We start from the raw sequence: 27,909 nt of genomic DNA, 5'->3' as shown, positions 1-27,909 counted from the left end.
TAATCAAGATCAGTGTGTCCAACATTCCGGAGTGTTCTGTTTCCTCACAGTCAGATCCGGATCAAACATTTCCATCAAGAACATTGTGTGTGTACCTTACTCTGCGTCATCAGGGGACCCATGTGTCAGCCTGCCCAGTATTGTTGATGCCAGCCTTGGCCACTTGGTCAAGCTGGGGACCACCAGATCTCGCCATGATAAAGTCCCATGTTTTTTCTTTGTAATTAATAAATGATCTGTGGTGTGATGCTTTGAGACTGCACGAATAACCTGTTCTCCAGCATTTCACCCACTGGTTTTAGCATCTATTGATGATCCATGCATGAGTCCATTATTATATTGGAGGTTATAACATAATGACTTTTTTTCTGAATCTTTCATCCCTTTATATATAGTAGCAGATACTCCTCTTTTATCTCTCCTCTCTCACTTTCTCTTTTCTTGTTTTTAGTATCATTGTAGACTTATGGATTGTTATAACACAGTGTATTTGTTGTGTTATAATTCATTAGTGTCACTATTTTTGCTGCTCAAATTAATCCAAATCTGACCAGGGGAGAGTGCCTTCACATGGCTCCTAGGTTCTTTTAACATGGCCTCATTAGTCTTTAAGCATTCTCTTATTTAGTGTTAAAGTCTGTTCTCAGTTCACTTTGTGCTTACCCTGTCCCAGGTCTGGAATGAGCGATTTCTCTTAAGGAACGCTGTTCCTTTAGGAGGGTAGTAGTATCTGGACACCAAGACCTGAGTGCTGGGTGTCCTCCTTGCTGCTGGGATGTCAGTGCATTTAGGCCTTTTCAGTGGACACAGCTGGGAAACGTGCATTTGTGTATATCTGTTTATTATGTGCATATATATGTATATTTCTCAAATTTTAAATCATGAATTTAGACTATTTCTGCAGTTCAAGTCCAACTCCGCAAGGTTCTTCCACATCCTTTCTTATTCCATATTTGAATCTTCTGTGTCCTGCAGTGAAAACCCTGGTTTCCAACAAAATCAATAATCTGTAGTTTCTAAGTGTACCTTGTAATGGGTAGATATATTTTTCAAATAATTTTTTTCTTTACCCAGAGTGTATCACAACTAGACAATGCACCACAGTTTCATGTAGTTTTATAAAATTGTTGTAGCTGGTTTTTCATTGAGAAGGTTGACTGGGTGAGGAGGTGAAGGCTGGTTGGTGAGAGTGTAGCCAGAATCTCGGAAAGGCAAGAGCAAAGTGTGAATGAACGCTTTTCTGACTGGTCTTTGAATCTTCATTTTTGTAGGTTATTAAAAACAACTTGAATCCTGTTTGGAGGCCTTTTAAAATCTCTCTTAACTCCCTGTGCTATGGAGATATGGACAAAACTATTAAGGTAATTTGAAATAATATATCTGTTATATATACACATATACTTGTTTTATAAAACTGATTGATTAGATGCTATTTAAAGAAAGTAAGGGAGGTAATAGATATCTGTAGGACTGAATTTTATTTAGATTTAGGAATACTAAAGCAGAAATGTCTCTGGTAAGGAAATAGTCTGATCTGTTAACCTAAAGCTTAATCAAATGTTGTGATCTTTATTTTACTCTTCATTTTTTAAAATAAAATATTCAATTTAAATCTTTCTTTTAAAAAGATCCCTTTGCTCTGTGAATAGGAGCCTTGAACTACACGCTGCCTTGGGTGTGTCCCTTGCAGATGAAAGTGGCCGTCACTCTAAGACCCCGAGCCGCCTCCTTCCCTCAGCAGCAGAGATCCATGGCGGCATCTTCCCTCGCTTATGTTCAGAGCGAGATATAATTCACTGAAACTTGTAGATGGCTTTAGTTTTAGAGTCAGGAAAGCAGAGTGAGAACAGGGAGTAGCAGCAAATATCTAAGAATTTTTTTTAATGTTTTCATTCATACTTTATTATTAAAAAATATATATTTTTTTTTTTGTGAGGAAGATCAGCCCTGAGCTAACATCCGTGCTAATCCTCCTCTTTTTGCTGAGGAAGACCGGCTCTGAGCTAACATCTATTGCCAATTCTCTTCCCTTTTTTTTTCCCCCAAAACCCCAGTAGATAGTTGTATGTCATAGCTGCACATCCTTCTAGTTGCTGTATATGGGACATGGCCTCAGCATGGCCGGAGAAGCGGTGCGTAGGTGCACGCTCGGGATCCGAACCCGGGCCGCCAGTAGCAGAGCGAGCGCACTTAACCACTAAGCCACCGGGCTGGCCCAAAAATATGTTATTTTTGAGACACTTTATACTAGAGTCACTTTACAAAAGATTCCAGATAGAAGCCTTTTCTTGTGTTTCAATGTCAGCAAACGGAGGTGGGTTTTTCATTTGTTTGTTTGTTTGTTTTTTTCTTTCTGGTAATTAATATGGTGAAAACAGGAAAAGTGGTGTTGTGGAACAAACATAGGACTTAGAGTCAGACCAGAGTCCAGTCGTGACTTAGGCCTTGAACCAGCTCAGGGATCTTGGGCAGGTCATCTAACGTCTTCGCTAATATAATAGAGAAAATAATGTCTATATTACAAAAAAAAGTAAGGATTAAATTAGTGACAGTGAAAATTTTATAAACTGTTAAACACAGTACAGATGTTGTTATTGTTGAAAACTGCTTCGTTTCTTAGATCCATGAAAATTTGCCCTCAGTTTGCAGGGTACTTTAAAAATCAATATGGGTATGATTTGTGTGGTATTTCAAACAGCAGTGAAAATCTAGGTAAAAATAAGTAGTTGAAAAGTAGCTTTAAAAATTACTTTCTATTGTTGTATTAAATCTAGAACTTTTGCTTTTCACATTAAAAATAGTAAGTTGAAGCTTTATTAGATCTGAGATGCAGGAAAGGCTGTGGAAAAAATGCCTAAACCATAACTATTTGATTGTTGTAATAATATGTTAACAATGAAACAATGTTTTTTAAACTTTTTTTGCACACAGTGGCATGCTTACAGGGCTATTTTATTATAGTAAGTAAACTGCTTTTCTGAAGCTTTCTCTGATGAACGTCTTCCATTCTTAAAAGTTTCTCTGTGTTAACCGTACACAACTTGGTTTGCCAAATCATCACTGTCTTTATTTCTGTAGTTCTGTATTTCTTTGTGGTTTCAGAAAGTCATACATCTGTGATTCTCTTGGTGTTTGGAAACTGCTTAGAGGTGTAGTAAAGGTTATAGAGCAGAGAATAGAGTCAGAACCATCAGTGGTTTCTTTGCTGCAGTGTGAACGTGCCAATGTTACCACTCTAGCATGTACTGTCATTTTCATAAGATCGAGTGAATAAGAGAAATAATCGTGCATGCTGCCACCTTGCCTAAAATGGGAATGCATTAGTGAATGTAGTATTGTGTGGTGTGTGCATTCTTTTACATATATACATAGGCACATATGTATATATGCATGTATTTCAATTTCACAAACACTGCTGATACTGTTGTTCAAAACAGCCAATCATACTAGGTTTTGAATTCTTGAAAAGAGAAATTAAATGACATGTATCGTTATATCATTTACCTCAAACTGTAGCTGAACATATGCCAGTGTTATAAATGTCACATCTTTCTTTAGCACTAAACATTTGCCTTCAATGGGGCAAGAGTGAGCTTTTCCTATATATTTATTATGGTAAATTATCAGAAATTACAATTAAAAATATTTATACATTTCCTGAAGTTTCAGGCAGTCTATATATACGAACAGTTTTAGGTCTTCATAAACTTTGTTTAAATAAAATCTTAGCCTTATCAAAGTTTGATCTTGTCTTAGATATAAAGTGGAGTTTCCTGAATGCAAACCTAAAATGTAGAGTCCTGTTTTCCATAATTTTTTTTTTTTTGGTGAGGAAGATCAGCCCTGAGCTAACATCTGCCAGTCCTCCTCTTTTTTTGCTGAGGAAGACTGGCCCTGAGCTAACATCCGTGCCCATCTTCCTCTACTTTATATGGGACGCTGCCACAGCATGGCTTGACAAGCGGTGCGTTGGTGCACGCTGGGGATCCGAACCGGCGAACCCCGGGCCGCCGCAGTGGAGCGCATGCGCTTAACTGCTTGCACCACCAGGCCGGCCCCCCATTTTCCATAATTTAAAAAAATCTATTAAGAAGTGAAATCATTAAAATATTAAGATTGTTTTCAGCTTTATCTTGATTTTACTTCCTATAGAAAAAAATTAGTACGAAAATTAATTTTCTTTTCCTCTGACACTTTGAAGAGTCAGATAAAGGGGTTTTGGTTTAAAAATTGAATAGCAAATATATAGGGCAAGAGTCAAACTGTCAGAATTGGCCAGAGACTGAAGTGCTTGCAACAAAGAAAAACCCTTATTGTTACTCAAAATTGCAATTCTGCACTTTGTTTTTATTAATTGATTGATTTATTTTTAGTCTTCCTGAATAATAATGAAAATATCAGTAAGGCATGAAAGACTTCTGTTATGATAAACGCTCAGTTCACTTTTCACAGAACTGAGAAGGAAGGCAATCACGTTGCCAGGTGAACCTAAATAAACCCTGAGCATTCCAGCTTGGCGGTTAATTTGGGCGGTTAATCTGACTTTGTAAAGGACACCCTGTTGGCATAGGGTAAATGCAAAATGCTTCTCAGTTACAGGCTTTTGTTTTAAATCATAAACTCTAGGAGGATTCAGAAGTGTCCTTAGCACAGCCTTACTTTACCTGTGTTGGTTACCACGCAAGACATACCATCTTCTAAGACTGTTTAATTCCTCTGCCTACCTCACAAGGCTAAGCAGATAATGCATGCACTGTACATAATAAATGTTTGCAGGAATGAAATCATCTGTTCTGACATTATAAAGCACTATAAAAACATTGGTTATTCAGTGATCACAATGCACTTCTCTGCTGGCTAACAGTTCACACCACCTTAATTGTCTCCTTGCAATGAATGTTCAGGTATTCTTGTGAATATTTACTCTCTGGCTACACCTGTCAACTTGGCACAAAGCTCCATTCAAATCAAATACCCTCAGCTCTCTTCTGTCTGCTTTAAGAAGGAGCGAGAAGAGAGCCAGAGCTGAGACTAGAATTCACCTTGTCTTACGTGGAAATAGAGTAGATATGACCCAGTATAGACACTTCCTCGGTGGATTAAGTACTCTTTTCCTGGAATTTTCTTTTTCATCGTTAGAGTTGTGATCCTTAGAAAAGTGCAAATCTGACTTCATCCTCACTCCCGAGACAAGCCTAGCCTTACCAGATGGCAGCTAATGAAATCCATTTTCCATCATTTTAAATCATCTAGAATTTAATTACACAGTTTTTAGCTGCCGGGGATACTGGGCTTCCTTTCTTCCTCCAGATAGTGCCTTTTAGCCGTTTTACAGTGATAACAAGGTAAGGGAGTGGATGAGAAAGAAGGTGTAGCTCCATTTTGATTTCACCAGCACCTCCAAAGGGCATGCAAGAGGAACTGGAAACTGCTTCATGTGGAACTTAAACAGTATCCGTGTTTTGCCTCTGCCTGTGGTCTGTCCTGGAACCCGTTCCAAGGATAGGTCGTTTTCAGTATTGCTCCTCCGGGAAGGTAGTTCCTGCTTCTCCATCCAAGTAGGACTGCATAGTAAACATTTTCACTCATTTTAGTTAAAAGGGCACTCCTTGGTAAGTCCCATTTATTGCAACCAATGCTTTTTAACAAAATTATGTTGATTTTTATGTATTTTTATTATACCTAATTCTAGGTAGAGTGCTATGATTATGATAATGATGGGTCACATGATCTCATTGGAACATTTCAAACTACCATGACGAAACTGAAGGAAGCCTCCAGAAACTCGCCTGTGAGTCGCCTCTTTGTCATTTCAATGTACTTTACAGTTTGGCCATATATTTGTTATTTCATGTTTTTCCTTGGTAGAGCAAACAGTTTACCGTGTTTTTACGCTATATTACATAATACTCTGAAATCTGTGGACTGTATTTGTTTAGTAATTGGATGATCCAGAATTTATACTTGGGCTGTGAGTTTACGTTTGTATTTAGAGGTTTGGTGTCCTTGGGCTTCAGGCAGCGTATATTGTTTGATTGAAAATCCTTAGTTTGAAAGCTTTTGGCGTTTCATTGGTCACAATAATTAATATCTACAACACTAGACAAATACCTGGGCTTGAATTGTGTATGTTTATGCTCCTTTCGACAGGCTTTTCCAGTCTGCCTCTGGCTCTTCTCTCTGCCCTGTCCTCACCCAAAGGCAGCATAAAAGCGTAGTTACGGTACTGTAAATTATGGAAGAGTCAGCTGCTGTCTAATGGCACTAATTTGTTAAGATTGTTTGTCTGCCAGTTTATTATTTGGCATCCTGATGTATTTCTAAGAGTGCTTCTGAAACTTTTCTGTCTCTAAGCCAAAGTGGCTAAAAACTATTCCTGGTCATTTTATAAGTAAAACTTGTAAATTGCTTCCATCTTATTTACCTTTCTAGTGTGAATGAGTTGTTAATTCTCTTTATAGCTTACTTAGAATAATATGAATTGTTTATCACCTGCTTAGAGACCTGAATAATGCTCATATAGCCTTTGCTTTTGACAGTACAAACGTGGGGTTTAAGAGGTGAGAGGTTATGGTCGGGTGAGAAGATCTTTTATATTTAGTCATGTAAGTGAGGTGACCTAGAAGATGCTGATAGTTTTAGATCAAAACTTAAATACTAAATGAATAAATAAAACTTATGAGCCATTTGATTTAAATAATTGGGAGAAGTGAGTTTTAAACAAACCTAGTGGGACTAGAATTCTCTGCAGGTCACGCAGAGATCTCCAGTCCTGTCCCTGCTCCCTAGTCACAAAGCCCAGGGATTGGAAGTGGCCTGTACAGAAATGCTTTGTGTGAAGAGGGAAAGGCTTTTCAAATCACACCTAACGGTTTAAATGCAAAGATTCAATTGGCTTTGAGTTAACAATCTTTGAATTCAAACAGCAGCAAAATTCAGCTGTAAATAGTCTATTTAAAGAATTTTTTTTAAAAGGCATAACTAATGGAAAATGGTGAAAATCTGAACACTGCAAATAAAGCAAGCTACCTAAAAGAACCAAATATGAGGAGCTGTCTAGATTGTTGCTTCCCTGATTTCACTTTGTCGTTATTTTCCAGAATTGGTAATGATTTTGGAAGATAGTGAACTAACAACTAACTGTATTGTACTTTATGATCATGTCAAGTTTTCCTGAATCCAGCTAACTTGATCCTCCCCTCCCACGTGACAGAATGAGGCTTGTCATGTTACTGTGGTGACAGGGTTTACCCACGCTGGTTCTTCAGAGACAGGGCTGTCTCTCACCGTCTCTGGTTCTCAGTGTCTAGAGCAGTGCCTGCCACCTGGTAGACACTTTGTAAATGTGTGAATAAGTGAAGTGAAGTGATATAACCTTTTACCAATGAAAAGTCTGTTCAGGGCACTTCTGCATCTCAAACATTCAATAATTAATATTCATGATGGTGACTAAGACTCTGGCAGGGCCTGAACCATCAAGGAATTTGTTTAACATAATTTTCTTTTGTATCACTGTATCAAATGTACTTTTCAGTGTTTGATTCTTAGACAATTAGTAATCACTCTGTCTAAAGTACCTAAGTTGCTTTCTGTTAACCAGAAGAGGTGACTTATCAGGTATTCATTGAGTATCTCTTATATTCTTATTAGGTAAGACAGAGGAAATTGAAATGTATAATTTGGAGGTGATTATACACTAGCTATGAAAAAAAACTAATGAAATGAAACAATTGAGAATAATTAAAAGTGTGTAACTAAATTTTATATGGTTGTAGAAGTTTAAGGAGATGGGTGGGGGTCAGAGAAGACCAGACAGTAGCTCATGTTTTAGAGGAGTATGACTTGAGCCCAGCCTTACAGACGGACAGGTGGGTCGGAGGTGGAAAGGAAGCCCCTTCTGTTTGGGGGAAGGAACTATACTAAGGACAAGATGTAAGATACTAGATTTGTTTCTAACACATACTTGCAGCGGAAAGAGAGGATCTTTGCTGCGTATTTTGTCATAGAGTTGGGCTTCATATATTTCTGTTTTCTGACAGTAGGTTTTTTCCTTCTTTTCTAAGCAGCATATCTTTGTTTTTTGTGAAGTAACAACTAGGAATAATATTTTATTTCCTTTATTGTAAAGGAGAAAGATTACTTGGAGCATTTGCAAGGGAATTTATCCTTAGAAACTATTTTAAATGGTATACAATTTTAGGAGTGCCTTTTGGAAATTTCAGTGATAAATATTTCACATACTTAACATATTATGTAATTGTTTGAGACTTATATTTTGCAACAGACCTACATTAGTAGGTGGTTTGATTCCAAGAGAAAAAAGTCATTCATTTAAATGCACACTGGCATTTCTAATATTGATAGTAAGAGTTAACATTTTGTCTCCTTCCTACAGATTGAATTTGAATGCATAAATGAAAAAAAGAGGCAAAAGAAGAAAAACTACAAGAATTCAGGTGTTATCAGTGTGAAGCAGTGTGAGGTTAGTTGATTTCGACCATTTGTAGTGTGATGAGACCATATTTCAAGTTCTTACATCAATGTGGTATGTATCAAACAAACACTTGAATTGGAGGCAGTTGAAAATCACATGAGCATCTGGAAATCTTTCAAGTAACTTTGCTTCCAAAGTTTGACAACTTTTTAGCAAAGGACAAAGAATATTAAAGTTTTTCATCATCTTAGGAAACGTGAGGCATCGTGGTATTTTCCCAGTGCATTAGTGGAAATGGCCTGACCCACTGCATCTATCCTGGCCGTAATTTCAAGATGAGGTGTTATGAGTGGAGGAAAAAATCCAAGAGATTTCTTACAACAACGTGGGGGTTTTTGTTTTTGTTTTTTTTTAAATTTTGATTACTATACTTATTAAAGCTCCCAGCATAATAGACTTATTACTAGTAGTAGTGTCTTAAAACTTAAAGTGAGTCTGTTTCATCTTTGGCCATTAAAATTCTAGTCTTAACATTGCTATAATTGTCTTGAAGTACAGTCTTACAGATTCATGGCATGTAGGGGCAGTGGTGCCTTAAACTCAAATGCAGGAGTTGTTTCCACACGTTAATGTCATGTTCTGTTCAGCCTATAAACTGTTAAAAATATATGCCAGCGAGCTTTTTGTTTCTCTCGTATAGTAGGAGAGTTTTAATTTTAACAGTTTGCTATTTGATTTTAGATTACGGTGGAATGTACATTCCTTGACTATATCATGGGAGGATGTCAGCTGAATTTTACTGTAAGTAACACAGCGAATTCCTCAAAGTAGGCTGTCACATGTCGCTTTCTCCTTCCATTTTGCAGTGTTCTTTCTTTTCCTGCAAAACCGACTTTGCGATGACGCTTACACCATCTGTTTAGCGTAGTCTCCTCGGACAGGTCCTCTAGGTTTGTCACGAAGCTTTCGGCTTTGTTGATGAGATCTGTTCCTTCTGACAGAAGGCAGATATGTATGAGCCAGTGGTGATCCTGCAGTAATTTAAATAATAGAAAGCATTAGTTAAACAAACATACAAAAAGCAAGCCTTACGTCTCAAGTCATGGGTGCAGTCATTCATAACTCAAGGCGTCTAGAAACATAGGAATAGCAGGTTGTTTCGTGCTGAAGCTTTACTCGTTAGTCATCTGTGGAAGCACCAGGAGGCTCAGGTATTTCTGAGGAAATGGGGTGAATGTGTCTCGTCTCCTGAGGTTTTCCTGGACAGCAAGCATGGGGGTCCCTGCCTTCTCCTTGGTAAGGGCTGCGATCGTTATTTGCAGGTGGGAGTGGACTTCACTGGCTCCAATGGTGACCCCAGGTCTCCTGACTCCCTGCATTACATCAGTCCCAATGGAGTTAATGAGTATCTGACCGCCATCTGGTCCGTGGGACAGGTCATCCAGGATTACGATGCGTGAGTATGCCTGACATACTTGTTTCATAACTTCATCTGCTAGCGCTCTGGTATGGTTGGTGGGGATAAGGCTGCTGGGGGCAGTAGCTATGTCCCCAAAATTTCTCTTATCTTTTCCGTTTTTCTCTTTGTGACAGTCTTCATGTTTACCTTTGACCTCTGATCTCTGGCTGTGACCAGTTACAATGCATTGTGTGTAGCTTGCTTATTTAACAGCTGACTGAAGTCAGCAAGGCTCTTGTTTCTTTGATCTAGTTTCCTTGGGGTTTACTCATTAGAGTTAAGTTATCTGTGCAATTGAGTCTAGACAACATGTTGTAAACACTCCTAAGCACTATTTCTTAACACATTTATTTTCTTGGCAGCCATTGTCAAATTATTATCTTATTGGCAACTTTTCAACAACTGCCAAAGGATAACTTGACCTAATTGCTATAAAATATTTTTAATGGGTTCTCAATGGGTAGAGTTTGAATAGATCTAAATCGGTCCTCTTGAAGGTTTACTAAACAATAGAAAACAACTCTGCATTAGTAATTTTTTGTTCTGGATCTGTTAGGGCAGAGTATAAATTTTCACTTACTTTTGCCTATTTGATGATAAAAGCCCTTACATATAGATGGAGCTTTTTGTTAATCTGTTATGACATTTAAAGAGATGACATTTTCAGGCAAATGCTAACAAGATTAAGCAAAGGTGGCAATTCCAATATTGGCCTAGTAGAGTTTAAGGCAAAACTCCTTAAATACAATCAAAAAATTACTTTAGGGGCCAGCCCCGTGGCTTAGCGGCCCGGGTTCGGATCCCGGGCACGCCACCGACGCACTGACGCACTGCTTGTCAAGCCATGCTGTGGTGGCGTCCCATATAAAGTGGAGGAAGATGGGCACAGATGTTAGCCCAGGGCCAGTCTTCCTCAGCAAAAAGAAGAGGATTGACATGGATGTTAGCTCAGGGCTGATCTTCCTCACAAAAATAAAAAAATTTCTTTATAGAACACTGTTATATTATCCAAAATGAAAATATAACCATGAACATGTTTAATAACAGAGTATCAAAATATTTCAATTGAAAATAGCTAGAAATATAAAAATTTTGAAGTAACACAATTATATTAGGGGTCATATAAAGAGTAAAAAATATACTTTTTTTCTGAGAAAATTCAGTTACTTTCTCAGACTGCCACCTGTAAGTTAATAACAAAAGAATAACAAAGAAAATTTACTATGTGGAAATAAAAAAATTCTTACATAGTTCTTAACCAAAGAGGAAATCAAAGTGTAATAACAGGCTATCTAGAAATAAAGGTATTGAGAAGACTATATGTGGTCCTGTCTCTATAGGGGAAAATTTCTGGCCTTACATGCTTTTATTTTTAAACAAGAAGAATTAAATATAAATGAACTAGCTTTTCAGCAAAATAAAATTAAAGAATAGGAAGAAAAAGTAAAAAAAGTAAAAAACATCATAATAATAGCATATTCCAGATATGTGTTAGCTATGATGTGTCAGGGACAATTTAAAGTACTTTCTATGTGATATTTTTATAATGCTCATACTTCACTGTGAGATGGCTCTTGTTATCTGTGTTGCACAGATGAGGAAACTGAGACATAGGGAGTTCAGTGACTTCTCCAGAGTCTCTCAGCTGGTAACTGGCAGGAACAGGATTCAGCCTGGGCCATCTGGCTCCAGAGACATGCTCTCATAGCCGTGCTATGCTGTGCTTCCTCTAAACACAGAAAGTAATGGCTTGGAAGGTTTTTTAAAAACCACTAAATTAATAAATTAAATGAAGAGATGATTCTTTGAAGTTCAACAAAACTTAGGCAAAACTTTGACAACACTGACTCCCAAGAAAGAGAGAAAACATGTATAGAATATTAGTAATGAGACAGGAATTATAAACATAAATTCAGAAAAATATGCAAAAAATTGTGAGTTAATACTTTGTAAGATTTTATATTATTAATTGGAAAATCTGTATTAGAGGAATATTTTTTAGGGAGCTATAAATTACCAAAGTTGACTCAAAGAGGCAGAGAACTTGATAGAGCAGAACCATGGAAAGAAGGGAACAGCTAGTCCAAGAGCTGCTTCCACAAAGGCACCAGGCCAAGACCGTTTCACACATAAATTCCAGCAGAATGTAAACCTAAGAGACTCAAGTGAAAAATATTAGAAAATGGTGGGCATTCAGAAAGGTGGTCAGGTACAACATAAAATAAAAAATCAACAATTTTTCACTAACCAGTAATAACCAATTGAAGAAATTATAGTGGATAAAAGATCGCAGTTCATAATACAATAAAAAATGAGAATGAATTAGTAAGAGGTCTAGGATCTTTAGTGAGGGAGAACTACAAAATTTAACTGAGGGACAAAGTAGGAAACTTGTTTGACTGGAAAGACAGCATGACTCTAGATAAGCAGGTGTTATAATAATGACATAAAATGTAAAATTTATCCCTGAATTAGTCAATTTTAATCAGAATTGCAATGAAACCATTACAAAATGATTCTTAAAACTTTCTAGAGGGTAAAATGAATTAGAATAGCCAAGAAATTTTTCAGGAAAAAAAACGAAATGAGAGGGAATTTGTTCTAGCAGATATTAAAACTTATTTTAAGGCTATATTAAGAGTGTGGAACTAGTACATGACCAGTGGAACAAAGCAAGAAGTCTTGAAATAGACCCAAGTGTGTATGTGGATTTAGTATATGATCAAGATGGCCTTTTAGGGGAAGGGGCTGTAACATCTGTCACACTGGACACGAACTGAATTTGGATCCCTGGCTCAGACCTGTATCTGTTAGGATTCTGTTCTGCATAAATTAGAGTATAGACAAAACAGCTGACACGGGCACCCACAAACAAAGTGGTTTTGACAAAACAGAGGTTTATGTCTCTTTCATGTTGCACGTCCAGAGGTAAGTAGTTCAGACTGATGGGGCAGCTCCGCCATTCTCAGCTCAGAGCGTCCACCCCCGGGTCCAAGGCAGCTGCTGTGGTTCGCATCCTCCCCAGCCAGTGGGAGGAGGAGATGGGACCTGGGAGTGCATCTGCATTCCCTCTCAGGCAGGATGCAGAGGTGGCTGACAAAGTGCTTCTACTCACGTCTCCTTGGCCAGAACCCAGCCCCTGACCACACTCGGCCCAGAGAAGCTGGAGGAGAGCTGGTGTGGTCTCTCGCTCAGGTGTTCTGTTATTAAAGAGGGAGAGAATGGACTCTGGTGGAGGGCAGCAGTTCCTACTCCAAAACACTTTGCAGATGAATTAGAAGTTTAATATCATAAACAAACCTTGAAGATTCTGGGAGAAAATATATGTCAATTGTTTATAATCTTGCAGTGTGGAGGCTTAAAAAGGAAGACAGTGAAGGCAGAATTCACAAAAGAGTTTTCATGTGTTCACATCCATTAATATTAAAACCACATGGGCCGGCCTGGTGGCATAGTGGTTAAGTTCACGCACTCCTCTTCAGCAGCCCAGGGTTTGCATGTTTGGATCCTGGGTGCAGACCCACACCACTCATCAAGCCATGCTGTGGTGGCTTCCCAAATAGAAAACAGAGGAAGATTGGCACAGATGTTAGCTCAGAGACAATCTTCCTCACCAAAAAAAAAAAAAAATATATATATATATATATATATACACATATATATAAAATAAATTAATTAAAAAAATAAAAACTTTTAGAAGAAAGATATTTTAAACAAAGTTATAAACAGACTAGGGACCAGGTAAAATATTCTTTTTTTTTTTTTTTAGAGTTTTGGAGAATTTTAATTTTTTAATTTTTATTTATTTATTTTTTTCCCCCAAAGCCCCAGTAGATAGTTGTATGTCATAGTTGCACACCCTTCTAGTTGCTGTATGTGGGACGCGGCCTCAGCATGGCCTGACAAGCGGTGCATCGGTGTGCGCCCGGGATCCGAACCTGGGCCACCACCAGCGGAGCGTGCGCACTTAACCGCTAAGCCACAGGCCAGCCCAGGAAAAATATTCTTGATGCATGTGACATAAGTTCTATCCTCGATGCAAAAAAGGACCATTAAAAATTTATATAAAAAACAATATCCCTAGTAGAAAAATTAGTATGTCTGTTGGTGTTTTATAATGGCAGAACCCTGGATTCTCTCAGTAGGAGGAGAATATCCATACAACCATTCCCATAAGGATGCATATTCAGGTCCATAATCTCTTAACCCTTTTGGCCAAGTATTCATACATTTTGCTGCAGAAATGGGAGAGTTTTATAATATGTATCATTTGTGCCATGTTTCTGTGGCCAAATGTATGAATATTCATGGTAAGTGGCATAAATAAAGGCAATAAATAACCTCATATCACTTGAGGTCAGGTTTTGCTGCCAGAGTTTTCTGTAAAGGAAGGAAAAAACTTGTGGCTTTTATAGCTTTGTAGATTTATTTGTATATTTATTCAGTGAAATGATATACAGTATTTAAGTAGAAAGGAATGTGTTATAAAACCTAAATATAAATTTCTTTTGTATAAATGTATAGAAAGAGGCACTTTTCTCCTTCAATGTACAGAAAAATATTTAGAATGCGAGTTGCCAAACATGAACATTGATTCTCTTTGGTGGTTATTAGAGGTAATCGTTATTTTATCTTTCTATTTTTCTAAGATTTGGAATTTTTAAAAAATAAGCTTATATTGGTTTTATTGTGAATAAAGATAAAACTCTGCATTTTGAGAAAATGATCTTTTGCTTTCTTCGAATTTTCTCTTTAGTGATAAGATGTTTCCGGCTTTTGGTTTTGGAGCCCAGATCCCTCCTCAGTGGCAGGTAGGAGGACACCTCCTTTTAAAGCTTTGCCTCCTGGAAAAGCACCGCAGGCCTCATCAGCCCTTCCTTCGTCTTCTGACAGGTTTCACATGAATTTCCGCTGAACTTTAATCCATCCAGTCCCTACTGTAATGGTAAGTTAAAACAGAAACGTGAAGGTTTTGAACTGAAAGCCTCACGAGTATCTGTTACTTGTTTTTTTCTGGTGATTTAAAGCTACGCAGATTCCCTCTCTAGGTTCCTTTTTGTGACATATTTAACTCTCTGTTGTGGCAAATAGAAAAATTGCACCAAGTTGGTGGTGAGAGTGGTGATGACAGTTATGGGGCAGATCACTGTTACGATGATGAAGATTACAGGCTAAATTCTTCTGCCTGGAGAGGTGTGAGAGAACAAAACAGTTCTCAATCTTGAGACTAGATCAATAAAAATAATCCTGTTATTTTCACATGTGAGTTGATTTTAAAATAAACCTTCAATAAAATGAGTCATTCAGTGTACAGATCTCTTGACCCTTTTCTCAGAGTAGCAGTCGCTCTCTACAAAGAAAAGATGTCCAGCCTCGAATTGCTTGTTATTCAGGCTGTTCTGTACGGAGGTGAGGTGGCTAAGGTACTTCTGAAGTACCTTCCTGTGTGTGGAGAGCAGGGGACAGACGTGTGTCTCTCATTTCACCTTTTTCTTTATACCTCAAATATCCAAGTGCTTCCTCGTTTTTACCCCATTGAGCAATCAACCTAAAATGCCAAATCTCCCACAAAATTATGGGAGACTGTATAGTTTGGAGGAGAAAAGGAGGTAGGGGCAGAGCATAAAATTGTAGATAATAAGCTAATTTTCTGTAAAGGGTCCTTTTGACAATTACAAAATGTATAGATTTCTAACAGAAAAAGGTACTGTTTCCTTCTCTTCCTAAACCATGTTCATAGAAGAACATGAACATTTTCTTGGGAGTAGTTTGTATGAGGATTTTCTTCTTTTTTCCCGACTAATTCAGTGTTCCTTTGATGTACTTTCAGTGGCTGGTTGTGACCGTTTTAAGCCCTAGCCATTTGAAAGTGGGAATATTATTCTTTTCAAGAAATGTGCTCTATGTGCGTTGTGCCTGTGAGGTATATGAACCCATTTTTTCCCCCCCAAAGCCCCAGTAGATAGTTGTATGTCATAGTTGCACATCCTTCTAGTTGCTGTATGTGGGACGCGGCCTCAGCATGGCCGGAGAAGCGGTGCGTCGGTGTGCGCCAGGGATCCGAACCCCAGGCCACCAGTAGCGGAGCTAAGCCACGGGGCCAGCCCCAAGCCCAGCTTTTCTACTTGTGGTTTATAAAAAGGATCTGGAGAAAAGAATCAGTTTCGTTTTAGACAAAGGAGGTACTGTACAGAAAAAATACAGCCTTATTTTAAGGCAAGGGAGTTGAGTCCCCTTTTCCTAATTAATCATTGAACTTAGTTGGCCAGAAATAACATGTCTCACTTGTTCGTTTAATGCAAAGGAAGGATTTTGGCATAATTCAGTGTTAGTGGAGGAATTGAAGGCAATTGATATTTGTGAAGAAATTTAATTAATAGTTTGCATACCTTCAGATTGAAAAGGAAGCTGCTAAGATGACAGAAATGGAAGAAAATATTGTTATGGCTGTAGTTATGGCCTCGAGTTTTCTACAGCATGTATGAGAGCAGTCAGATCCTGCTGCCGGCACATGTTAATGTCACTGTTTTTGTTACTACTGGACCCACTGACCACTAGTCACAGCCCCACCCTGTGCCTGTAAACCACCTCCACATACGAAGAGTTACAGCCTCGAAGGCTGTTCATAAGACCACTTGTTCCTAAGGTCAGAGTGACCAAGAGGAGTTCGCTGGAACTCGTCAATTGTAAGAGGAGCGAGTTGGTCCTGGGGAGCTTTGAAACACGTGTGTGCTTCTCCCCCTTGTTGGTCTCTGTTCTCCTCAGCATTTATTTTTTATTTTTTTATTGTGAAATTTTTGTTGTACATTATTATTTGTCAGTCACCATGTAAATGCATCGCCTCACCCCTTGTGTCGTGGGCATTTTTTAAGCAAGAGACCTGTTTTGGTTTCTTTTTTTTTTTTTTTAATTTATTTATTTATTTTCCCCCCAAAGCCCCAGTAGATAGTTGTACGTCACAGTTGCATATCCTTCTAGTTGCTGTATGTGGGACGCGGCCTCAGCATGGCCGGAGAAGCGGTGTGTTGGTGTGCGCCTGGGATCCGAACCTGGGCCGCCAGCAGTGGAGCGTGCGCACTTAACCGCTAAGCCATGGGGCCGACCCCTGTTTTGGTTTCTATTAAGTCTTCTGAGGCAGATTTCCTTGATGATCTCGGCAGGTATTGTGGGAGAGTTTCTGGAGGATTTCTGGTATCTTACTGAATTCTAGACACTAATCTTAGGAGCAGATCCAGCAGGTACGTGGTGGCCTTAACGTTTCAGGGGCAGTGCCTTTACCAGGAAGGTCATTCTACTTTCACAGAGTTGTGCTGCTGTAACAAACGGTCTGTGACTCGTAATGACAATAGTTCATTTCTTGTCCGCTTTGCATACCACTTGACCTGCGGCTGGCCTGCAGCTCTGCTCTGTGTGTCTGCTCATTTGGGGACCCAGGCCGAGAGAACAGCCCCTGTCCGGGATGCGCTGCCCCCGTGGCAGAGGGAAGGAGCAAGATCTCTGGTGGAAACAGATGGTGGTTCTTACAGCATCCACTTAGACACGGACGTCACGTCCATTTACACGCATTGGTCAAAGCTAGTCGTGGCCCTGCCCAATCGTCTATGGCATAACGTCCCAGCAGGCCCAGGCAGTACCCCATACACAACGCATTCGTGTCTGCAGGAAAATGCAGTGAATCGCCTGGAAGAGAATATTTGGAACTGTGCAGTCTGCCATACCATGCTTGACCTTCGAGCTATTGGATAAACCCTTGACCAGAATTAGCATTGGGTTTGTAGCCATCTGGTATTTTTGTAGATCCTCTGGCCACATATGCAAAAGTTTTTCCATTTAATAGATTTTTCTTACCTCTGTGGTCAGTTGTGTGATACAGCACTTTTTTCATAGTTCTTTTTCCATCCGAGTCTCATTCGCAGAACACATCAAAATGAAGCAGTCTACTGTAGATCAATGAATAATTTGGCTGAGATGGCAATAAATGCCTTCTACTAGGGGAGGGTAGAGTTGATAGGTTTTTGCGATGGAGCATAGCTATGCAGTTTTGTAACATATAGCTTAGAAGAACTCTTGAATGTAGCAATTTTGACTATTTAAAGCACTATGTGTTGATATATAATTAGCCAGTATGGTGAGTAATGGACAATTAAATTGTGATTGAGAATTTTTCATACCGTTTTTTTGTCTAGGAATCCAAGGCATTATAGATGCGTATCGGGCCTGCCTTCCTCAGATAAAACTCTATGGGCCAACGAATTTTTCTCCAATCATCAATCACGTGGCCAGGTTTGCTGCTGCAGCCACACAGCAGCAGACAGCGTCTGTAAGTGCTTGTCGCCGGGGGACCAGGAGAGTGGGGTGGGAGTTGCTCCCACTGCTGCTTCTCTGTTTGTTTGGTCTGCAAGATACGCAGACAGAGCATGAAGTAATGATAGAGTCATCCTGGGTGTGGGAGTGGCACCTGTTGTTGTTAGCTTAGTGATCATTAGAAGCAAGACAACAACACAACAACCCGTACGCTCATAAGTCCTTTCTCTGTCTTTTGAATTAATTTTTCTTAAATAGGTTCTATCCCGCAAAAATGGCTGTCTACCTTTTCGAAGGTATACTTAACAAATTAAGGCTTGAGGAGACCGACAGCTTCAGTTGATGTTGCAGAATTACTTGCTGTACTAAAAAGTTTTGACTTAGACAACCATTACCTGTTGGACTTTGGATACCAAATCTCTCTTAGCTTTAGTATATTCAAAAGTGAGGCAAGGATCACCAGCTCACACAGTTGTTGAAAGGGTGAAATAAGGTGTCTCAGAGAGAGTGCACAGTGTCTCGGTCGGAGTAATCACTCAGCATGTTAGCTACTGTTCTACATCTTATTCCCATTCTAGATTTAAATGACCCAAAAGATGAAGTCACAACTTTATGTAACATTTTACCACTCTCTAAAAAGGTTTGTCAGAGATGACAGAATTGAGAGAAAGATTCCCCCCTTAAAGCATATCCATTTTTTTAAAGCGTATTTTAATTTGGTAAACAATTCTACTTCTTCCGTATTTGATCTTCTAAGAATGGAGTTGCCACTTGTTTCCTTGGTACTTTGACATATTTAATAGTTCAGTTAAGTTGAAGTGTTTATTCCTACGCATACTCAAAGTCTAATCTTTGATGTTAAGATGTCTTGCTTCCATGTATTCATGCCAACCCTATTTTGTGGTCTGTTGCACTTTTAATAAACCTGCAGTTTTTGTATCAGTAAATTTCCTTGTCTTCAGAGAATCTTAGAATATTTTATGTAGATGGTATCCTGAGTAGAGACTGGAAGGAAAATGAGCAAGAAAGAGATGAAATGACTCATCAAGCTGAAGATGTATTTATCATTGCTTTTCTTGTTTGGGAGCTGACCTGCTCAGGGGACATAATTTTCTGTTTTGGCAGCAATATTTTGTGCTCCTAATCATTACCGATGGTGTGATCACAGACCTTGATCAGACCAGACAAGCCATAGTGAACGCTGCCAAGCTGCCCATGTCCATCATCATCGTTGGGGTCGGAGGAGCAGACTTCAGTGCCATGGAATTTCTGGATGCCGATGGTGGAAGTCTCCGCTCCCCGTCGGGCGAAGTGGCCATCAGAGACATTGTCCAGTTTGTGCCTTTCAGACAGTTCCAGAACGTGAGTACCACCCCTCCCTTTTCTTCGTGCATACTAACGTGTCTGAATACAGACCTTTGCCAACCCATAACTAAGCCGTTGAGAAGGTGTCTATGGTGAGAGGATGTGTGAATTTTCCATTTGAGGAGCTCTGATTAGACTTGGTGGTTTTGCTTGAGGTTGTATACTTGTGTGCCTCTTGCAGTCGATATGATAAATTGTTGAAAATGGCGTTATTATAAATGTCTTAAAGTATTTTTTATCTTTACCTATGTAACAACAGAAAAACTCTGTACACAGGGCTGGCCCCGTGGCTTAGCGGTTAAGTGCGCGCGCTCCACTACTGGCGGCCCGGGTTCGGATCCCGGGCGCACACCGATGCACCGCTTGTCCGGCCATGCTGAGGCCGCGTCCCACATACAGCAACTAGAAGGATGTGCAACTATGACGTACAACTATCTACTGGGGCTTTGGGGTAAAAAAAGGAGGAGGATTGGCAATAGATATTAGCTGAGAGCCAGTCTTCCTCAGCAAAAAGAGGAGGATTAGCATGGATGTTAGCTCAGGGCTGATCTTCCTCACACACACAAAAAAAAGAAAAACTCTGTACACATATATGATGAATTTACCAAACCAGAAGTTGGTTTGATGAAAATCTCTTAGGAGGCTGTTTTACCCAGTTCACTCCGGTGGTGACACCTTGTGAAACTGTGGTACAGGATCACAGCCAGGACATTGACATTGATACAACCAAGGTCCGTCATACAGGATCCCTCATGTCCCCTTGTGTAGCCATACCCACTTCCCTCCCACTTTCATCTCCTCCTTAACCCCTGGCAGCCACTAATCTGTTCTCCATTTCTCTAATTTTGTCATTTCAAGAGTGTTATGTAAATGGAATTGTACAGTACATAACCTGTGGGATTGAGTCTTTTTCACTGAACATAATTCTCTGGTGAGTCACCAGGTTGTTGCATGTGTTCCTTTTTATTGCTGAGTAGTAATCCATGGTACAGGTGTACCAGTTTGTTTAGCCATTCACCCATTGAAGGACATCTTCAGTTGTTTCCAGTTTTTGTCTGTTACACACAAAGCTTCTGTAAACATTCATGTACAGGATTTTGTGTGAACATGTTTGCTGGGTCATATGATTGTTGCATGTTTAATTATTAAAGAAACTGTCAACCTTTTCCAGCATGGTTATGCCAGTTTACATTCCCACCAGCCAATGTGTGAGTCCTGGGGAGGGGGAGGGGTGTGTGATTAAAAAGTGGTGATGTGAGGGACCTGTGTGGTGATGAAACAGTTGTGTGTCTTGATTGTGGTGGTGGTTACACAGATCTACCCAGATGATAAAATTACATAGAACTAGGTGCACACACACACACACACACACACACACACACACAAGTGCATGTAAAACTGCTGCAATCTGAATAAGGTCTGTGAACCGTACCAGAGTCATTGTCCTGGTTTTGATATTGTGCTGTAGTCGTAGAAGACTTTAGAGCAAACTGGGTGAAGGGTATGTGGGACCTCTCTGTATTATTTTTGCAATTTCCTGTGAATCTATAATTATTTCAAAATGGAAAGTTAAAAAAATTAATACCAAGTGAATGAAAGACCCACATTTAAAAGTTAAAGAACAAAAAATATCATCAAATGTCAACATGCTGGCACCAGGAAATGACTTGATAGATGCTAGCAGGGATAAGTAAGCATTCCTAAGTAACGTCAGTTAGCTTATTCCGGGTTTCATGGACTGTTTCTAAGACAAGATACGAGCCTAGGAAGTGGGAATTGCTGCTTCTTACTGACTGCTGAGGTATTCCTGGTCTTTTATCAAAATGCCAGTAAAACTTTGGTTGCTAATAAAGTCACTTTGCTTCTGTTTCTCGCAGGCTCCTAAAGAAGCGCTGGCTCAGTGTGTCTTGGCTGAGGTCCCCCAGCAGGTGGTGGGCTACTTCAACGCCTACAAACTCCTCCCCCCCAAGAACCCGGCTGTGAAGTGAAGGGAGCGGGCGCCCGAGCAGAGTGCTTCTGTGCCGTGGGGAGCGGTGGCTTCCTCCCTCACCTGAATCATGAATCTTTTCATTTTACACACTTTTCACCCCCAGCATTTATCATGTAAACCTAGTTCTCTATGGAGTGTCTCTATTTAAAGCATTCTCTGTGTACTTTTTTTGGAGGAAAGTGCTAAGTTAATCTTTGCTCAATCAATTCAGTGAGTGCTAGTGATTTATAGTCATTTCAGTGAGGCTGTTTGGATTAGAATCTCGTGTGAGAAAAGCCGCTTTTGTCGTTGTCGCTGTTTACTGGCATATGATGAAAATGCTGTTTTTCGATATTTGTCAATAGGAAGAATGAAACATTGTTGGGATGATGCGATTTACAGCTTGGTGCACTTGATCTGTTCTAGGCAATAGACGTTTTCCAAGCCAATGTCCATATCTCATGACAAGAGCTTCCTAAATGCTGTGCTGTTGAATGTGTTCTGTGCTTTGCCGTGAGGTGAAACCGCCTTCACTCGCGCAGAATTGTGCTTCCCCTCAGACACTGCACGTTTACAGAACAGCACGCGTTCACTCGGGACTTCATGAACAGTCCTGAGTGAGACGGACAGCACAGAGTCAGTTCTCAAAATGTACAATCGACGAGTGAAAGGAACCTCGTGTAAATAAGCCATTTTTATTTGCCTTTCTCCATCTTCTATTTTCACTGCGGAATACTGTAACCATGGTCAGATCCGACCTTCTCGTAGACTGCGTGTGACACTCGGGATTCTCTATCTGCCTAGATCATAGCTTGTCCTTGAGTCAGCATCAGTAGATTATTTTAACTGGAGTTTGTTACAGTGGTTACGCCTGCTTTGTCCAGGAAAGCTGTGAGGACCAGTCATGCAGGGGAAGTTCAGAATCCCATTTCCTTTTAACTCGTGTAAGACTTCACTTATTAAAAAAAAAGACCATTTTTATACTTTTCTTGCTAAGGTCCCGTACATTGATTTGTGCATTTGTGCAGATTCATTTCCACATTTTCTTCTTTTTTTTTTTTTAGTAACATTTTCGGTCTGATTTTTAAGCTCCTGACAGTGGTTATCTGTTAATCAAAATCACATTCTATGTTTTAATAATGTGCTATTTCCTAAGCCCAGAATGCAGTGTACTACGCATAAAACCTGTTGTAACTTAAAAAAAAAAAATTCCAACCGGTGCAGTAGGATAGAGTGGACTTTATGTGCTTTTTTTTAAGAGTAGAATTTTTTTCACTGATTTTTACCCTTTAGAGCATATTACTTAGCAAACATTACATTTTTAGAATAGATTCGGTAATGTTTTATTGAGGACCTGTGTGCCAGGCACTGTGCATATCTGTATGTTGTCCAATCACCCCTAACAATTTAACACTAGAAATTGTGTGTTTATCTCGTATCTTTGAGTGGCTGCCCCCAGTGCTGTGCTGACCAGCCTTTCAGTCTTACTGAAAACTCGCACCACAGCCCATGTGTCTTGTTCTCTGATGTGTCTGAAGGAAGTGAGCTCTCAGCCGTGAACAGCTTTGGCTTCCCAGAAACAGCTGGTTGCCAAGGTCAGGCTGGGAGGAGACCTGCTTGCTACCGTGGTTGCATAGCTCGGGGAGCAGTGACCAGCTGCCCTTAGCTGGCTTAGCTAGCTGGCCTCTGGAGGAGTGCTGTTAACCGGAAGGTACCTAACTCATAGTCTGTTTCTCCGTCGTGTGTCTCATCAGTCGACAAGTCACGTAGACATCAGTTAGGGGAGAAAAAACAGATCATTCTCCCAATAGTTTGGAGCCTTTGTTGTCTCAGATGTCCTAATTTCAGTTCTCTTTGTGTGTTTGGAAACAGCATTTATACGTTGCTGTGGTTTTCAGAATTTTCTTTTTTAAAAACATGAAGCCTTTAAAAAAATGATTCACACACATTCTCAATGTGCAGTAAAACAGATTGAAGTGGAGCTTGCCCGTCTGAAGCCTCCGCAGGGTCCTCCTCACTCTCCCTACCCAGCTCCTCGCAGCTCCCGAGTCTTCGCACAGGGCACTTGGGGACCACTGGTCGTGAGCGCTCACTGTTTCCATTGGCCAAATAACAGTACTTCTGTCATCACTGGCAGACTGATTTAGTCTTCATAGTTTTATATTCTTGTTTTAACCAGAATTGTTCCCTTTTTAAAATTAATTTTTTATTATTCATTCTTGATCAGGTTCATCAACAGAGGCTGTTATTCATAAGAACTGCGATTCCAGCGAATTAGGGTAATTGATACCTGTCCGCAGTTTTGAATAAAAGCATTTACAATTTCTAAATTATCATTTTATAAAATTCTTACATTTTCAACATTTCCCCTCATCACGTGCTGATTTAGTATTATTTTATATTAAAATTGTCCCTTTCACTGTTGTGCCACCATTCACACAAGTGCCATTAGTTCTTAAAAATGCATTTAAAGAAAAAATAACCACGTCAACTTGCACACTTCATATAATCAGCTGTATTACACACATGGACTGGGGAGACAGTGCCTGGATGGTTGTAATGTTTCTCATGTCTGCCAGTACCGAGAAAACAGCATGCCAGTTAGCGTGGTCACGTCACCTTATGCTTAGAATGGAAATTTTCAAGATCGTAAAAGTTTAGAGACAGATCAGGGATTGACAGCTGTTCACTCTGCTCGTGCCTTAGGCAGCCTTTCCAGATCAAATTCAGGGCCCCATTGCTGCTTATGCTTTGTGTGGCACACTTTGCCTCTTTCATTCTGTAAATTGACTGGACAGCCATCTAATAAACGTCTCCTGGTCTCTGTGTGTGCAGTTGATGGTTGTGAAGTGACGCATAAGGGAAGCCAGAAGTTTGGTCGAGATGGCGAGGGGCTGTTCTGTGCTTTTATGGATGTCATACCTGATAATACATGTGTAAGTTACTAATATATGAATTGGTGTTAAATGTATCTTCCATTTGAATGCCCTTTGGATAAAATTATTTCTTGATGTAATACAGTAGTGCCTTGTTTTCATTTTTATTCTTTCTCCAAATGTTATCAAAACCAGTAGAAAAGTTAGAAATAAAGTGAATATAATATTTTAAGTGGCCTGTATTCCATATTTTACTGAATGAAACAATTGGGGGGATTTTATTATTTTATGGGATTTATTCACTTAAAAGATATTGCATACATTCAAGGTACTTTGCTGGGTGCAGTAAGGGAAATATTCTCAGCTTGTAGCTAGGGTGACCTGAGAAATACGGTGCTCACATTTTATCAGTTGCGTTAAGCAGGACAGTATATCCACTTAACTTTTTTATTTTTATTTTTATTTTTTGGTCAGGAAGATCAGCCCCAAACTAACATGCATGCTCATCTTCTTCTATTTTGTATATGGGATGCCGCCACAGCATGGCTTGATGAGTAGTGCATAGGTCCATGCCTGGGATTCGAACCCGCGAACCCAGGCCACCGAATCGGAGCACGCGAACTTAACCACTACACCACTGGGCTGGCCCCACTAACTTTTTTTTTTTAGTTGCTTCCATTATGTTGCAGTCACTGGGCAAGGCCTTGGGGATACGTTGGTGACCATAGTTGAGGCCTTCATGGAAATAATGGCCTGAGGGAGAGAGAAAACATTAAATGAGTAATTATAATAGAGACATGAGATGAGTGTGTGATGTATTGTAGGGGAGACCTGACCCATCTGGCTGGCAAGGAGCACTTCCTTGAGGATTTGCCATTTAAAGAAAGACCTGAAAGTTAGCTGGCTGAAGAAGGTTAAAAGCATTTATCAAAGTGTCAGGTCAACAGCAAGTATGGAGTTGAATGTTTTAGGAAGGAAAAGAAACTTAAGTTTGCTGGAATGTGAAGTGTGAGAGGGAAAGGGGTGAGACAAGAGTGGAGCGATGAGTGAAGTGCTTGTGGGCTCTGCATCCTGTGGGGCCCTCTGGGGCATGCAGGGGAGTCCAGACTCAGGCTAGAGGTAATGGGAGGCCACTGAATGGACTTAAGCAAAGACATGATGTGACCGGGTTTGTGTTTTTGAGAAACTGGATGGCCTTACATTTTAGGACTGACAGATGGGACCCTGTTGCAAACTTGGGTCTGGTGAGGGAGTTGGTGGTGGTCACCTTATGGTGGAGACTGAGCTGTTTGGCCACACACTTGCGAAGTGTCTGATGCCAGATTGGTTTCTGAGTCCTGTGCTTTTCCTGCCACAACCTTGCCTCCACATCAAGTCATCTGTGAGGTCCATGTCTCATCAATTCCGTAATGGTTCAGAGGCTGCTCACACTGGTGATGACACAGATCCCCAGGATTGCAAAACCCTTGCTTGTGGCAAGACCATCACTCTTGTCACTTGTCACCAAGCATGGCTATCTATGGCCAAATTCAGGTTGCAGGGTTCTTGGAGAATTCACAGCAGGTTGCAGGGTTCTTGGAGAATTATACTTTGGCTTGGCTGTTGATTCTCTCCTCCCTAAAAAGAAATGGTCAGTGAAGGAAGTATCATTATAAGCAGAATTTTGACTTCTTCCAATAGGGGAAGGACAGCCATAGTATCTTTGGTTTCTTCCCAAGCAGCCAGCTTTTTGTAACAGTACCTAGTCTTCTAGGAATGGACTCAAGAAATTTCAGGAGTTAGGGAGCCCAGAGAGTTCTCAGGGAGAAGACTGAGTAGGAGATAATTTGTCTTTTTCAACTACCCCTTCCATCCAGTGAAAAGTATTCTCTTGATTTTTGAACAAATACTTATTGAATAGCTTAGTACCGGCAATCAACAGGCAAAGTCAAAATTAGCAGAATTTCTTACTAACTTCAAAGAACTTACGATCTAATATGGAAAAGGAGACAAGATATGACACTAAAACGAAAAAGGAATGAGCAAGATGAGGCAGCCCTTCGTGCTCAGAGGGAGACTGTCCCTTCTTAGGCCTTCGAGCATCCGTGGCGTGAATACAGAGGGGACCCCGAACACTGCTTCTGGCAAGATGCTCCTCGATCCCCTCCTTCCAGCTGGTCCTGCCAGTCCTCACCAGGAGCTCAGATTATGAGCTTCCTCACTTAAACTCCACCTGGCTCCTCTGTGCAATCCATATTCTGACCACATCCCACTTCTCTCCAGCTTCCCGCAGCCTTCCGCTCTGCCCCTGGGAACTGAGTCATGCGTTAGCAAAATCCCTTACATCAGTGCTTTTTCTGAACAATCCCTTCGTGTTTTTATTCTAATTGAAACCTGGATCTCTTGAAGAACCTTACTTCCTTTGCAGCCCTCAAGTGGTTGTTTTCTTTTCCTCATCCACCACTGGGCTTGGGGGCAGGTTAAGTGTCCTCCTTGGTCCTCCCTTCTGCTTTCAGATAACTTTCTCCTCCTCTTTAAAACAACCAGCTTTGAACACCATATTAGACTAGGCCCCTCTCGATCCCTTCTTCTAATAATCGTATTCTCCACCCCACCCCAGCCCTCACTCCTGAGGTCATACCCTAGACCTCATTATGGAGAACAAACCCCTCCCTAATCTCAGTTTCAAGTATCCCATTTTCCAGGAACAACCCACTTCCCAGCTCGCACCCTCTAGCCACAACTCCAACGATCTTTCTCCATCAGCACCTTCAATTCACGAAACCTACCAACTTTTCAATGGCTCTCATGGTGCTTTTCTAAACTTTCCTACTAGTCTGTACCTTGGCCATTCTGCTCAACCACATGGGCTTTCTTGCTCTTACTCGAATGTGCTGGCACACTCTTGGCCCAGGACTTTTGCGCTTGCTGTTGCCCCTTCCCGAAGAGCTCTCCTTGGTCACCTGTGAGCCCTGCTCCCGCACCTCCTTTGGGTCTTTGTTCAAGTATCAGCCAAGGAGGCCTCTGGTGATCACCCTATTTAAAGTTGTACCTCTTTCCCTAGCACCTTCTATGCCTCTTCCCTGGTTAGGTTTTGCTTATTTTGTTTCTTGTCCTCTTCACCCACCATCATATAAGTTCTAAGGAATCAGAGATTTTGTTTATTCTGCTCACTACTGCCTCCCCAGAGCCTGGAAGAGAACTGGCATTTAGGAGGCACCCCTAACGGACCCAGAGAGAATGCATGAATCAGGTATGTGTTAGAGCATCGTAAGGAGAGAAGTTCGTTTATATGAGAAAACATTGAAGCTTGGAGTGGGGTGATTTTCTTTCAATGTGGGGAGCAGTCAGAACAGTGGGGAGACCTGGAAAAGCTTCCTGGGTGGTTTGGCGTCTCCTCTGGGATTTGAAGGTTACATAGGGCTTTATAATGTAGAGAAATCAGAAGAACTTCCAGACAAAGAAATCAACGTTGTGCCTGGCTTGAAGTCAGACAGGAGGGTGGGTTGGGAACATTGTTGGT

The 27,909-nt window shown here is 40.3% G+C and overlaps 1 protein-coding gene across 1 annotated transcript in view; it reads left to right on the top strand.

Moving 5' to 3' along the window:
• The window catches only part of CPNE3 (copine 3), a 45,215-nt gene extending 20,576 nt beyond the window's left edge, over nucleotides 1–24,639 (top strand). Inside the window, exons 7-16 of the mRNA XM_087420364.1 lie at nucleotides 1,272–1,361; nucleotides 5,693–5,791; nucleotides 8,396–8,482; nucleotides 9,176–9,235; nucleotides 9,757–9,890; nucleotides 14,650–14,704; nucleotides 14,787–14,838; nucleotides 18,080–18,213; nucleotides 19,323–19,559; nucleotides 21,440–24,639. Of these exons, the coding sequence (XP_087276490.1) occupies nucleotides 1,272–1,361; nucleotides 5,693–5,791; nucleotides 8,396–8,482; nucleotides 9,176–9,235; nucleotides 9,757–9,890; nucleotides 14,650–14,704; nucleotides 14,787–14,838; nucleotides 18,080–18,213; nucleotides 19,323–19,559; nucleotides 21,440–21,550 (1,059 nt within the window). The 3' untranslated portion in view covers nucleotides 21,551–24,639. The remainder of the gene's footprint in view (nucleotides 1–1,271; nucleotides 1,362–5,692; nucleotides 5,792–8,395; nucleotides 8,483–9,175; nucleotides 9,236–9,756; nucleotides 9,891–14,649; nucleotides 14,705–14,786; nucleotides 14,839–18,079; nucleotides 18,214–19,322; nucleotides 19,560–21,439) is intronic.
• Nucleotides 24,640–27,909: the final 3,270 nt, after the last annotated feature.

This window comes from Ceratotherium simum, chromosome 31 (assembly GCF_057802395.1).
Source record: "Ceratotherium simum simum isolate JZ-2026a chromosome 31, ASM5780239v1, whole genome shotgun sequence".
Lineage (NCBI taxonomy): Eukaryota > Metazoa > Chordata > Mammalia > Perissodactyla > Rhinocerotidae > Ceratotherium > Ceratotherium simum.
The sequence above is the reverse complement of the archived record's forward strand: the minus strand, read 5'-3'. Positions and strand labels throughout refer to the sequence as shown.